At 42.0% G+C, this 15006-nt stretch overlaps 1 protein-coding gene across 4 annotated transcripts in view; it reads right to left on the minus strand.

The window, feature by feature from the left end:
- AGBL2 (AGBL carboxypeptidase 2) overlaps positions 1-13700 on the minus strand; it is a 33983-nt gene extending 20283 nt beyond the window's left edge. For 2 of the 4 annotated variants that reach the window (XM_045786670.2, XM_045786667.2), the window contains exons 1-8: positions 13177-13700; positions 12860-12992; positions 12529-12592; positions 11345-11479; positions 7441-7494; positions 6567-6752; positions 1288-1395; positions 33-186 (exon numbers count right to left, since the gene is read on the minus strand). In XM_045786670.2, coding sequence (XP_045642626.2) covers positions 33-186; positions 1288-1395; positions 6567-6752; positions 7441-7494; positions 11345-11479; positions 12529-12592; positions 12860-12895 — 737 coding nt within the window. In that variant the 5' untranslated portion in view covers positions 12896-12992; positions 13177-13700. The remainder of the gene's footprint in view (positions 1-32; positions 187-1287; positions 1396-6566; positions 6753-7440; positions 7495-11344; positions 11480-12528; positions 12593-12859; positions 12993-13176) is intronic. The other 2 variants (XM_087854857.1, XM_087854858.1) reach the window with 2 other exon arrangements.
- Between the last annotated feature and the right edge of the window lie 1306 nt (positions 13701-15006).

Below are 15006 nucleotides of genomic sequence, written 5' to 3' on the forward strand. Positions count from 1 at the left end.
CTATCCCCCTTCGGGAAATTCCCGTTACTCACACTCTGACGGCTTTTTGCAGATTCCCGCTCTCAAACCTAGACTCAAACAGCAGAGTATTATCCTCGGGTCCCTGCAGCGCGACGGCAAGCTCCCTGATGATCCCTCGCTTGCCTCCCACTCTGGAACTGGTGAAATAGGAACCTTCGGTGGGCACTGCGGATGAGACGGACATACTTAGGGCACGTTCCACTTAGGCTCCATGCATCCAGCCAATATTTACTGAACTCTGTGTGTCCGATGCCATTCTAGATTAACAATAATGAATATTCAGATTTTCAACCATCCTTGCTGAGATTTTTAATTTTAAACATCAGATTTCTGTAAAGACCTTCAAGGTGGTATAGCGCATTTCCTTTTGCTGCATGGCTGTGCCCTTGGCTTCACACATAGTGTTTGTACCCACGTAAGCTCTAATTTAAAAGCATGTTGACAAACAAATGATATTCCACACAGAACGTCTGAAAACATTTACAATCTTAATTCTAAAAAAAAAAATAGCACCTATTTATTAATTTTAAAAAAGGTAAAGGAGAAAACAAAAAAGAGAAAGTATACGCCATATAATATTTTTGGTATATCCTTCCAGATTTAAACATAAAAAAAATCATAAGTTTGAGAAGAATTGGAATGGGTGAATTAACTTAAGAAGGAAAAAAAATATTGTAGTAATTAGAGAAAAGGTTATGATTGAAATTTTATCTTTAAAGTAATGTTAAAACAAAAAAATTATAAAGTTTGTTTTATTTAACAAAATTTAGATTATAATCACCTCTTTCTATCCTTTCAGTGGGGTTGCAACTTTGAAAAAAATCTTATTTATTTATTTATTTATTTAAACTGTCATTTAAAAAAAACAGTTAAATTTTATTTTATTTTATTTTTTTTAAAGATTTTATTTATTTATTTGACAGAGATAGAGACAGCCAGCGAGAGAGGGAACACAAGCAGGGGGAGTGGGAGAGGAAGAAGCAGGCTCATAGCGGAGGAGCCTGATGTGGGGCTCGATCCCATAATGCTGGGATCACGCCCTGAGCCGAAGGCAGACGCTTAACCGCTGTGCCACCCAGGCGCCCCAAAACAATTAAATTTTAAAGCTGATTGGCCATGAATATCAGGATTCCTATTCCGGTTGGTCTGGAAAGATAGTTTATTTATCATTAAACTACAGATTTTTAAAAACCACCGATATTATAGAAATGTATTTATTATAATTTTTCATGATTAATCATTAACTGTTCAGTGTAATAACAATACCTGAATCTAATTGATAGACAACTGTGCCTTTTTCTTCTCCTACAATTTCTGGTAACTTTTCATTTCCTGTAGGTTGATAGAAATATTCTGGTTGAGGTGGAACCCACTCTGAAAGAAAACAATAAAAAAGCACAAAATAAGAATATAAAAGGTTTTTTATCCAAAAGTAATATACAATTATAATAATTATTATTCAAGTGACTAGTTTGGTTGAATCAAACCAAATTCCCACCCTAAGTTTCCAATTTGTTTGTAAATTAATTATGTCTTGCTTCTTTCCATAAAGACTATGAGGAGATTTTATTTTTTTAAGATTTTATTTTATTTATTTGACAGAGAGAGAGAGACAGCGAGAGAGGGAACACAAGCAGGGGGAGTGGGAGAGGGAGAAGCAGGCTCCCCACCGAGCAGGGAGCTCGATGTGGGGCTCGATCCCATGATCCTGGGATCATGACCTGAGGCGAAGGCAGAAGCTTAACGACTGAGCCACCCAGGAGCCCCTATGAGGAGATTTTTAAACAAAAAGCATACACAACATAAGTATAAACTTCAAATAGAAGACTTAAAAATAAGCCAGAAAGGTCAATATAGTTCCTATAACAACGCTTCAAAATTTGGCCCTGAGCTTCTTTTTCTTTTTCTTTTTTTTAAAGATTGTATTTTTAAGTAATCTCTACAACCATCATGGGCCTTGAATGCACAACTCCAGGATCAAGGGTCGCATGCTCCACTGACTGAGCCAGCCACATGTGCCGAGCCTCTTTTCAAAGTCAGGAAAATATGTTTAGCTATGTACTTTTTTATTACTATAGAAGAACAAGTATATCAATTATTTCAGAGGAAACAAAACTTTTCATTAACATTCAATTCTAAGATTTCTTATATGGGACTTAGGCAACTTTTCATATCATTTTAAGTATAGTAGCCATTGAACACCAAGGGCATATAAAGACACAACTGAAATTCAACAATACATTAAAAGGATCATATACCTGGTCAAGTGGGATTTATTCCAGGGATGCAAGGATGGTTCAACCTCTGCAAATTAGTTAATGTGATACACTATATTCACAAAATGAAGGGTAAAAATAATATAATCATTTTGATAGGTGCAAAAAAAAAAAAAAAAGCATTTGGCAAAATCCAACATCCATTTGTGATAAAAACTCAACACAGTGGGTATAGAGGGAACCTCAACATAATAAAGGCCATATATGATAAGTCCACAGCTAAAATCATACTCAAATGTGAAAAGCTGTGGGATGCCTAGGTGGCTCAGTCGGTTAAGCATCTGCCTTCAGCTCAGGTCATGATCCCAGGGTCCTGGGATCAAGTCCCACATCTCTCTCTCCCTCTGACAAATAAATAAATAAATAAAATCTTAAAAACAAAATGTAAAAGCTGAAAGCCTTTCTTCTACAATCAGGAACAAGGCAAATATGCCAACTTTTGCCACTTTTATTCAACATAGTATTGTAAGTCCTTGCTAGAGCAATTAGGCAAGAAAAAGAAATAAAAGGCATCCAAATTGGAAAGGAAGAAGTAAAACTGTCAAATCATTAAGATTTGCAGATGACATGATACTATATGTAAAAAACACTAAAGACTTGATAAAAAAAAAAGAACTGTTAGAACTACTAAAAAAATTCAGTAAAGTTGCAGGATACAAAATCAATACAGAAACATATATTGCATGTTTATACACTAGTAAGGAACTATCAGAAAGAAATTAAGGAAATTATCTCATTTACAATTGTATCAAAAGAATAAAATTCCTAGGAATAAATTTAACCAAGGAGGTGAAAGACTTGTATGTTGAAAACTGTAAGACATTAATGAAAGAAATTAAAGAAGACACAAATAGTGAAAAGATATTCCATGCTCATGGATTGGAAGAATTAATATTTTTTAAATGTCCAATGGCATTTTTCACAGAAATAGAACAAATAATCCTAAAATTTCTATGGAACCATAAAGACTCTGAATAGCCAAAGAAATCTTGACAGAAGAACAAAGCTGGAGACTTCCTGGTCCCTGATTCTTTTTGAATTTTTTTTTTCATTTTTTAAAAAAGATTTTATATATTTATTTGTCAGAGAGAGAGAGAGAGTGCACAAGTAGGGGGAGCCGCAGGCAGAGGGAGAAGCAGGCTCGCTGCTGAGAGGGAAGCCTGATGCAGGGCTCGATCCTAGGACTCTGGGATCATAATCTGAGCTGAAGGCAGACGTATAACCAACTGAGCCACCCAGGCAGCCCCGATTTTTTTTTTTAATGTAGGCTCCATGCTGGAGCCCAACACAAGGCTCGAATTCATGACCCTGAGATCAAAAAAAGAAACTAAATGAAAAAAAAATGTATAAAAAAATTTTTATAAAAAAAAAGGACTAGAAATAACAAGTGTTAGTGAAGGTGTGGAGAAAAGGAAACCCTTGTGTTGGTGGGAATGTAAATTAGTGTAGCTACTATAGAAAAATAGTATGGAGGTTCCTCAAAAAATTAAAAATTAAACTACCATATGACCCAGCAATTCTACTTGTGGGTATTGATCTGAAGAAAACAAAAATGCTAACTCAAAAAAAGATAAGTATACCCCCACTGCAGCATTATTTACAATAGCAAAGATATGGAAATAACCTAAGTGTTCATCAATGAATGAATGGATAAGGAAATTGTGGTATAAATATATAATGAAACATTATTCAGTCATAAAAGAATGGAATCTTGTCATTTGTAACAACATGGACAGACCTTGAGGACATACATTTTGATAAGTAAAATAAGTCAGACAGAGGAAGACAAATACTGTATAATCTCTCTTACACACTGGATTCAAGAAACAAACAGGGGCGCCTGGGTGGCACAGTCGTTAAGCGTCTGCCTTCGGCTCAGGGCGTGATCCCGGCGTTCTGGGATTGAGCCCCGCATCAGGCTCCTGCGCTGGGAGCCTGCTTCTTCCTCTCCTACTCCCCCTGCTTGTGTTCCCTCTCTCGCTGGCTGTCTCTCTCTCTGTCAAATAAATAAATAAAATCTTTAAAAAAAAGAAAAGAAAAAGAAACAAACAACAAAACCAAAAAAACAAGCTCATTGGTGGTTGCCAGAGGTGGGTGGGAGAAATGGGTAAATTGTTTTTGTTTTTTCAGTTTAAAGATGTATTTATTGGGGTGCCTGGGTGGCACAGCGGTTAAGCGTCTGCCTTCGGCTCAGGGCGTGATCCCGGCATTATGGGATCGAGCCCCACATCAGGCTCCTCCGCTATGAGCCTGTTTCTTCCTCTCCCACTCCCCCTGCTTGTGTTCCCTCTCTCGCTGGCTGTCTCATCTCTGTCGAATAAATAAACAAAATCTTAAAAAAAAAAAAAGTTTAAAAAAAAATAAAGATGTATTTATTTATTATTGGGGGGAGGGGCAGAGGGAGAGAGAGAATCTCAAACAGATTCCCTGCTGAGCACAGAGCCTCATGTGGGGATCAACCCCATGACTCTGAGATCATGACCTGAGCCAAAACCAAGAGTCGGACACTGAGCTGACTGAGCCACCTAGACGCCCCTCTTTTTTCAGTTTAAATAAACTTGAATTAAAAAAAAAAAAAAAACTAGCTCAAGGTCATACAGCAAGTAGGTGGTGGATCTGCGCCCAGAACCTCATTGGAATTACTCCAAAGTCTGTGCTTAAAATGTTCTTTACTGCTTCTAATATTATCCTTTGATTGGCTGAACTTAAAAAAAAAATAAAGAAAAAATAATAAAGACACAGCTCAGTAATAAAACAATGCTAATTTCTTGTCTTTCAGGTGATAGGGAGTGATGAGGCTGTCAATTTGGTTGAAACCATAAGGTGCTTGTTATTAAATTTCCTTGAAATTAAAAACAAATGCTTTTTAAAAGATCTAATGCTGGGGCACCTCGCTGGCTCCGTTCAGTAGAGCATACAACTCTTGATCTTGGGGTGGTGAGTTCAAGCCCCATGCTGGGCATAGAGCTTACTTAAAAAAAAAAAAATCTCATGCTTTAGTGGATTACCACTGCAATAATGTGGTTCTTAAATTCCAGTTTCCCACTTTTTCAATCCTGTCTTGGAACTGAGTCCAAAACCCTCACAGGAATTTGCTTTGCCTATTTTATATAAGGAATAGCAAAATCCTATTGTTCATCCAGATCAAACTTGGACTTTTATCTAAAAATTGTACAGGGTAGGGACAAATGCTCTTAGGACTTCTCAGCTATTGTGCCAACTCAAAACGCCACCCCTCCCCCACATTTCCAAACACCTGAAGCGCAGTTCTGTGCCAGTGAAGACACTGAGCACATTCTTATACTTTCAGCTTCAGCTCTTGTCTTTCAGGCTCAGTGCTCCCTGGTTGCCCAGACTTGCCACGCTCTTCTTCCATGTCCTCTAACTGGAATACTTTCTTTGACCCTCTCAGGTGGATCACCTGTAACTTACCATCCGACCTCGGAAACCCTCCCTAACCTCCCAGGCTCAGGTTAAGCATCCCCAGAGGGACCGAACTCTATGCAGTTGCCTGGTTATATCTTCAGCATCCCTACCAGTACGTGAACTCTGGGTGTCTCCATCTTGTTCCTCGTTGTATCTGTAACACCAACTGTACTTACCATATGCTAGAGGCTTCATACATACATATTGAGTGGATATTGAAAGAGGGAAGTGTGAAAGTAAGAAACATCCAGTGGTCTATCTAGCAGTCTAAAACAGAGACACAATGCTTGATAGCACAACTGTTGCAGCCATTAGAAAAGTCCCCACTTTTCAATGGAACCCACTTCTGAGATGTCTCATCTAATGAACGCTAAAGGCTGTATCTGCACCACCAACAGCTCAAAGATATAACCAGCAATCTCCCAAAAACAGTCTCCACGATTCCCAGAAAAAAACTCCAATGAACTCAAAATCCAATTAAAAACAATAAACACTATGTCCTGGTATATATAGTGTTCATCAGTTATACCGAGGCTGGTAAAAATATAACTCATAAAACTCAACCAAGCATATTAATATTGAGATAGGAATACTAGAAAACAGATTTAAGTATTGATATATTTTGGCCTCTAGAAAGATATCCTCTCATTCCAATAACCTCAGAAGCATTTGAGTTTACACAGTAGTGTGACCAGTATGTATCAGTTTCCTAGGGCTTAATCATTTCGAGATGAGCTAATATGTGTTGTCCTGCCTTGTGCTTCACTCACTACGCTGGACTTCACGAGTTCTCATAACAATGTCTGTCAGAACAGCACGACCGGGACACATAAGTCACATTACCGATGTGATGAAGGTTTTCCTTGATGACCTCACATTCTACTGGCCACCTGGGAGGCTGCAGCGGCCCGCCACTGGAGAAGAAGGAAAAGAGATCCCGGGGTTCTCGAAGACACGGGTTTACTTTGCCAAATTCATCATGAAGAAGTTGTCTGCTCTTCAGAAGTGGTGAACTAAGCATGAGGGAATCTGCAGAGAGAATGGAAGGAGTGCATGGCTTGCTTTTCCTCCTTGGGGACTTCACCGCTCGCCTGTGACGACCAACGTGAAGCACAGTGTCAGGATATGAGCACAGGGGCACAACCCCGCACACGTGTCTCCTTCAAAAAGAAGATTCAGTCCAGGATAACAACATCGAAATTATGAAAAGTTACATTAACATTCTGCGTAGTCTATTAAATATTTAGACGTAAAGCTCGAAGAACATTTTTTGTTTTTTAAATCAAATTATGTCTATTATTTTTGCTTAGAGGCCAAAGAGGAAACTTTCATTTCAGCCATGAGCATTTTAGGAAAAATACCTAAGGCTTTATTAACTACAGTGAAACAATCTAGAAATTAACTTTCAAGGTCGAAAAGCAGTGGTTGGGAGGATAGAGAGACCAATGAAGAGGGGAGCAAAGGGAGGGCAGAGGAGCAAGCAGGGCAGGAGAGATGAGCTCTTGGCAAACAGAATGAGAAAAAAGGAGGAAAAGAGGCTTCCAGGGAAGAGAACAAGAAGGAAAATGAGAGGAAGGAGAAGAAAGGAAAGGCGAGGGGGAGGAAAGGTGGAAGGCCCTGGGTGAAGTGAGCGCCAGATCTGGTGGGGACAGCAGTGAGTGAGGACACCTCCCAGAAAGCAGTGTTGCGTTTTCGGGTCTGAAAGGACATGGAATACCTCTGCTCACAGCTGCTATCTGTCTGTGCACCGTTGAAGAGAGACAGGTGGGCCCTAGAAAGAGGAAGGAGGAGGCATGGTTTGTCCTAGGGATCTGTGACTTTCTTTTCTCTGCTCTCTTTCCGTGTCCCTTTCACCGCCCCCCCAACCCCCAGTTAGGGCCCCATTTTCCCTTCCTCCTTCCCTCCACCCCCTTTTTTCTTTCTTTCTTTCTTTCTTTCTTTCTTTCTTTCTTTCTTTCTTTCTTTCTTTCTTTCTTTCTTTCTTTCTTCTTTTTTCTTTTCTTTCTTTTTTCTTTCTTTTCCTTCCTTCTTTTTTTAAGATTTTATTTATTTGAGAGAGAGAGAGAGCGAGAGAAGGGGGGGACAGAGGGAGAGGGAGAAGTAGGCTCCCCGCTAAGCAGGGAGCCCGAGGCGGGACTTGATCCCAGGACCCTAGGACCATGAAGGCAGACGCTTAACCTACTGAGCCTCCCAGGCGCCCTCTTCCCTTCTTTTTTTTTTTTTTTAAGATTTTATTTATTTATTTATTTATTTTAGAGAGAGAGAGAGAGAGAGTGTGGTGAGGGGGAGGAGCAGAGGGAGAGGGAAAAGCCAACTCCACACTGAGGGCAGAGACCAAGATGGGGCTTGATCTCACAATCCTGAGATCATGACCTGAGCTGAAATCAAAAGTCAAAATCAAGAATCTGAGGATTAACCAAATGAGCCACCCAGATGCCTGCCTTTTCTTTCTTTAAAAAAAAAATTTTTTTTTTTAATTTCAGAGCCCTGTTTTTTCTCTCTCTTTTCCCTAGTTTAATGGGGTGAGGAGACAATAAACATTTGAAAAGATGGTAAAGCTTCTCAGTCTAACTCATAAAGAACGGTAAACCAGTATGACAAGGAGATACTAGTTTTTTACCTAACAGACATGGAAAACATTTATGTGTTTTCACATTCATCTTGGCACAGGTGTAAGTAAACACGTACTCTCAGAACCTGCTGGCAAGAAGACAAACTGGTGGGGTGCCTGGGTGTCTCAGTCAGTTAGGCCTTCGACTCTTCATTTCGGCTCAGGTCACGATCTCAGGGTTGTGGGATCAGTCTCCACAATCAGTGGGAAGTCTGCATGAGTCTCTCTCTCCTACTGCCCCTCGTGCTCTTGCTCTCTCTCTCTACCTCTCTAAAATAAATAAATAAATATTTTTTTTTTGTAAAGTGCTTTGCTGGGGCGCCTGGGTGGCACAGCGGTTAAGTGTCTGCCTTCGGCTCAGGGCCTGATCCCGGCGTTATGGGATCGAGCCCCACATCGGGCTCCTCCGCTAGGAGCCTGCTTCTTCCTCTCCCACTCCCCCTGCTTGTGTTCCCTCTCTCACTGGCTGTCTCTCTCTGTCAAATAAATAAATAAAATATATTTTTTAAAAAGTGCTTTGCTGGGGTGCCTGGGTGGCTCATTTGGTTGAGCACTGGATTCCTGATTTTGGCTCAGGTCATGATCTCAGGGTCGTGGGACTGAGTCCCACATCAGGCTCCATGCTGGGCACACAGTCTGCTTGAGATTTTCTCTCTCCCTTTCCTTCTGCCCCTCCCCCTGCTCATGTCCTCTCTCTCTAAAATAAATAAAATCTTTTTTAAAAAATGCTTTGCATGGTGCATGGATGGCTCAGTTGGTTGAGCGTCTGCTTCGACTCAGGTCACAATCCTGGGGTCCTGGGTTCGAGCCCCGCATCAGGCTCCCTGCTCAGCCGAGAGTCTGCTTCTCCCTCTCCCACTGCTCCTCCTCCCTCAGCTCATATTCTCTCTCACTTGCTCTCTCTCAAATAAATAAAATCTTAAAAAAAAAAAATGCTTTGCTACTAAGATGATGAAAAAATGTCTTCTTCACGCCAATGGTCAAAACAGGAATTAAAGAAGTCCTATTATCAATTACACACTAAAACTCATTCACATTGTTGTGTTACCTCTACCAGCAGATTTTGAATTTCATGGTGTTTATGATATTGAGGCTGGCAATTGTTTCTTATTAATATTATCTTAAGCATCAGTAAATGTGGCAGGAGGAAACGGAAGGGGGGCAATCAGCTGGCTCATAAGCGATCCTACCCAGATGAGTCTCCTTTGATCAACACCTCCCTTTCTATTTCCTGCCAGAAGCTCTGGGACGCAGAATGGAAGAGCCTTCAGGGCACCAGGGTGTAAGCAAACATCTATCTGAAAGTGGAATTACTGCATCAAGGGTTATGCACTGTGTTAAATTTCCCAGATACTGACAAATTGCCTTTCTAAAATAGTCTGCCTAGTCACAGGCCTAACAGCAGTGTAGGAGAGTATTCCCCCATACTCTGACCTATATGTACTAGGTGTAATTAAAAAAAAGTTTTTTTGTCCAAATTCCATTAATTAAAAAAAATGGTACATTAACATTTTGATTTATATCTTTAATTAGAGGTGAAATTGAGCATCTTTTCATAAGCTTATTAACTGTGTGGGTTTTTAAAAATATTTATTTATTTTAGAGAGAGAGCGAGCTCCCACTTGCGTACTCGTGTGTGTAGAAAAAGGGGCAGAGGGAGAGAACCCCAAGCAGACTCCCCACCCAGCATGGAGCCTGATACAGGGCTCAAAACCATGACCCATGAAATCATGACCTAAGCTGAAACCAAGAGTTGGATACCCAACCACTAAACCACCCAAATGCCCTGACTGTGTTTGTTTTTATGAAAGACTTGCTCATGTCTTTTGCCCATTTTTTACTTGGCCATCTCTCTTTTTTTTTTTTTTTTTTTTTTAGATTTTATTTATTTATTTGTCAGAGAGAGCGCACGTGCACAAGCAGGGGAGTGGCAGGTAGAGGGAGAAGCAGGCTCCCTGCAGAGCAAGCATCCCAATGTGGCACTGGATTCCAGGACCCTGGGATCATGACCCGAGCTGAAGGCAGATGCTTAACCGACTGAGCTGCCCAGGCGTGCTGTATTTGGCCATCTTTCACATATTGATTTGTAAGAGCTACCATGTTAAAGAAAATAATCCTTTAACGTATTTGTCACAAACTTTTTTTCAGTTTGTTATTTTACTTTATTAATGGTATTTTATAGCTTTTAGGTTTTGTGTCACTCAAACGTTTTAACTAGAAAAAGGACACAATCAGATTTGCATATAAAAAAGAATAATGCTGTGTGGAAAATGGATTGAAAGGGGTTAGCATGAAACAAGAGAAGAATTCAGGAGATCAATTACTGAGGCTCTTTCAATAGTAAGAAATGATGGTAGCTTGAACTGGGATCAGGGAGGATATAGGGAAAAGTGAATTGATGTTTGGGAGAAATTTCAACTGCACGCCTACCCTTAGATTCCAGAAGGAACCTGTGAAATCCTTTTGAAAAACTATTTTTGGGGGGTTGCCTGGGTGGCTCAGTCAGTTGAGTGTCCAACTCCCAGTTTCAGCTCAAATCAAGATCTCAGGGTTGTGGGATCAAGCACTGTTTGAACTCTGCACCCAGTGGAGAGTCTGCTTGTCCCTCTTCCTCTGCTCCTCCTCCTCCTCTCTGCCTGTCTTAAAATAAATATTTTTAAAAAATTATTTTTGCTTAAGCTAGCTGAAATTGATTTACTCCACTCTTACACAAAGTGCCTGAACAAATATACCCGCCAAAACTATGTAAAAATCAATGCACTACTCTTGACCACAGAGTTTTAACAAATTTCCCAACAATTTGAAGAAAAATAATCCGGAATGTATAGTATTTTAATTTAGACCTATAATCCCAAGTGGATCTAGATATAACATTTTTGAGTGGTGTCAGAATCTGGCCAAGTATGTTCCTCTGTCTTTTCCTGTGTTAGGCCATGGTCTCCCAAATACCCCAAGGAGTGTCTCCAGGCAGTGAGGTTTCTGGGTTTCACACACACTGATCATTACTCACACAGTAGCTTCTCCTTTTGCAGTGGGTCTGGTAACACATCCTCTCTTTCCCCAAAAGAGCCACTCAGCAGGTAGCGAGGATTATTCTTCCAAACATGCTGGTGCGTGGCTGAGTTTGGTAAACTGCCTTTCTGAGCTATAAATACACAACGTAATTAAAGGTGCTGGAAGCCGGGTTCATCGCCTGTAACATCTAGGTCAATACCAAAAGCACTACTACCACCAAAACTGCTGCTACTTCTGTTACCACCCATCACCCCCACAGGCCTTTAAAATGAATACATCCCATTTTCCAAAGAGCTTTCATATTCCAGTTTCCGTGGGTTAAGCATCATTTTCTCCATTTTACAGTGAAGAGAGACTTGAGAAGCAGCATGGTAGGGTGGAAAGAGAAAGGTGCCCAAAGCTGCTTTGTCCTAAGGGCTCTGCTGAATCTGGCAAACTGGAAATTCAGTTTTCAACAAATTAGGAATCACTTTAAAAATGAAATAGTAAGAAAGTTTAATAAGGTTGATAGAAAGAAAATCAACATTGAAACAATTTTCTTTCTAAATACCAGGAACAAAGTTAGAAAATCAAAATATAAAGAGACGTCATTTATGGTGGCATAACAATACGAAGTTCCATGAAAAAATTATAAATCTTTATTGGGAGACATTAAGCAAGTTCTATGTAAACAAAGAAATAGAGTATATTCATAGGTTGCAGAACACCCTCCCCAAATAAAAATAAAAATAAAAAAGCGATTGCAGAACCCAGTACTGGAAAACTTTCATTTCTTGTGAAATTTGATCTGTAGATGCAATGCAATCCCAATTTTTTAAACATCACAAGCTAATTCTAAAATTACATGGCAAAGGCAAGAATAGCCAAGATACTTCTGAAGAACAAGATAGAGGACATGTCTTTCCAGATTATCAAGACTATTTTAATGCCATATAGTGTAATTAAGAAAGGGGGGTGGTATTGATGCAAGGATAGACAGACCTTTGTACACACAGGCACTCAAAAGAGGTGACATAGCAGATCGATGGGGAAAGGAAGTACATTTCACTTTCTTTCATCTTTCCCTCATGGTGCTAGAAAAATCTGTCATTACTTTATCCAAGTGTAACACTCCAGTTAACCTAACCATTTACTCCATGAAGGCAGGAAAGGTAATGCTAGGTAAGAATGTGATATTACCTTTAAAGTAGCCATAGTATTGAAGATGATGGTACATAAAGTCTTCATAGGGATCAGGAAGAGACTGTGAAAGGAAAAGCCGTATCAATCAGGACAGTCCTTTCAAAGAACACGGAACTCTTAACAAAAGGCACACAAGAATTGTTGCAAACGACAACAGTTCTTGAGTTTCTGAGGACTTCTGTAAACAAACCAAGTGAAAGACATTCATGCAAATTATTCTATCCTGAGGATCAAGATCTCCTGCCAGAAGAGGGTGCCACCAGAATATACCTTCTGATCTAGTAGTATTGGATTTCTGTGGAGTTCCTGGAGAGGGGAGTGTACCGACCTCCTGCTTGAGCTCTGTTTCCAACGCTGGGAACATGTTACTTCTGCATGGTCCGCTGAAGACAAGTCAGTGACACCGGCATCCAGCCACACCCCCTGCCCAATTTCCAAAAGGGCAGCTGATTACACAGAAACTAAAAAACCAGAAAAGGACAACTGAAAAAAACTGCCGATTTCACCGCACCCTCCTCCACCTGCGCTGCTCTCACGCGACTTTTAAGAAACCTTGTCTCAGCGCTCCCTCTTCCCCGCCAATCCAGCCTCTCAAACACACAAGCACCTGTCTCCTGGTTCCCACTCTGAGGCCCCGAGGCACACCTGAGGAATTAGGGAGGGCGGCTTGTCTTCCAGTCTACGCCTCCAGAGGCACCTGGACCCTTGCTACTCCCATGCTTCCCTCTCGGAGGAGGGAGAGGCCCACCACCAGGACGCAACAGGAAAGTGAAAGAAACGGGGGGATGGAGTTGCCTTAGAATAGGTTAAGAAAAAGAAAGGTCAGGGGCCCAGAGAGTGGGCCCTGAAAATGGAATTCAGGGGTTCAGGGCTTTCTGGTGCCGGGGAAGGTGGTGAGCTGTAGTTTCCCTGAAGAGTCGGAGAGGGGGCGTAGAGATTTCCTAGGAGGGCAGAGGGAAGGGTGCGAGCGCCTCCGCTCCCCGGCCCGTCTGGGGCAGCAGGGCTGTGTGCGGCGCCTGCGGCGGCAGAGAAGCCTAAGCGAGGTGGGAGGCCACCCCACTGCAGGGACAGCGGCCGAGCCTCGCAGCCGGCAGTGAACACGCTTCGGGCCCTCGCCTGCCACCGCTTTCTGCTAGGGCCCCGGTAGCCTAGCAACCGAGAGGCGGAAGCGGGAGGGCAGGGCGGCCGGACGCTTCCGGGGAGCGAGGCCCCGCCTCCGGGGCATGGGTGGGTCCCTGGGAAATGTCCGCCGGTGCGGCCCGCCTCCAACTTCTCACATCCATTCTTCCTTTCATACGATGCTGCAGGCCAGCTTCTGGGGCACCGAAATCGTATTGATAAATACAATGCCAGTTAGTGGTCCTCAGAAATATCCCAAACTTCCTTAAGCATCCGATTCTTGGCTTGGGCTCAGGTCGTGATCTCAAGGTCGTGAGATTAAGCCCTGCCTTTGCTCCGGCTCCCCGAGGAGTATGTTTAGGATTTTCTCTCCCTCTGCCCCTCCCTTTCGTGCTTTAAAATAAACAAATCTTGGGGGGCGCCTGGGGGGCGCAGTCCTTAAGCGTCTGCCTTCGGCTCAGGGCGTGATCCCAGCGTTGTGGGATCGACTCCCACATCAGGCTCCTCCGCTAGGAGCCTGCTTCTTCCTCTCCCACTCTCCCTGCTCGTGTTCCCTCTCTCGCTGGCTGTCTCTGTCAAATAAATAAAATCTTTTTAAAAAATTAAAAATAAATAAAATAAACAAATCTTGGGACTCTTGGGTGGCTCAGTCCTTAGACGTCTGCCTTTGACTCAGGTCATGATCCCAGGGTCCTGGGATTGAGTCCCAAATCGGGCTCCTTGCTAGGAGGGAGCCTGCTTCTCCCTCTGCCTGCCACTCCCCCTGCTTGCAATCGCTGACAAAATCTTTTTTAAAAATTAAATCTTTTAGGGGCGCCTGGGTAGCGCAGTCGTTAAGCGTCTGCCTTCGGCTCAGGGCGTGATCCCGGCGTTCTGGGCTCGAGTCCCACATCGGGCTCCTCCGCTGGGAGCCTGCTTCTTCCTCTCCCACTCCCCCTGCTTGTGTTCCCTATCTGGCTGGCTGTCTCTCTGTCAAATAAATAAATAAAATCTTTAAAAAAAAAATTAAATCTTTTAAAAAACCCACTTCTTTGCCACTTCTTAGCTTTAGGTTAACTGTCAGGTGTTGCTCAAAGGGAGCGGTTTCCCCTCTCCTTTGACCTTGTATCTCACCACCCCATAGCTAGATGTGAAAAATTACAAAGAAACTGAAACCACACATTATGACCATCAAGTTGTCAGACTTCAAAGTGCTCCATTCTTTTAACATAGTAACAGAGAGGGGCACCTGGGTGGCTCAGTTGGTTAGGCGTCTGCCTTCAGCTCAGGTCATGTTTCCAGGGTCCTGGGATAGAGCACCATGCAGTGCCCTGCTTCTCCCTCTCCCATTGCCTCTCCCCCCTCCACTCACATTCT

Source organism: Ursus americanus, chromosome 24 (assembly GCF_024610735.1).
Source record: "Ursus americanus isolate L20-20 chromosome 24, mUrsAme1.1.p, whole genome shotgun sequence".
Classification (NCBI taxonomy): domain Eukaryota; kingdom Metazoa; phylum Chordata; class Mammalia; order Carnivora; family Ursidae; genus Ursus; species Ursus americanus.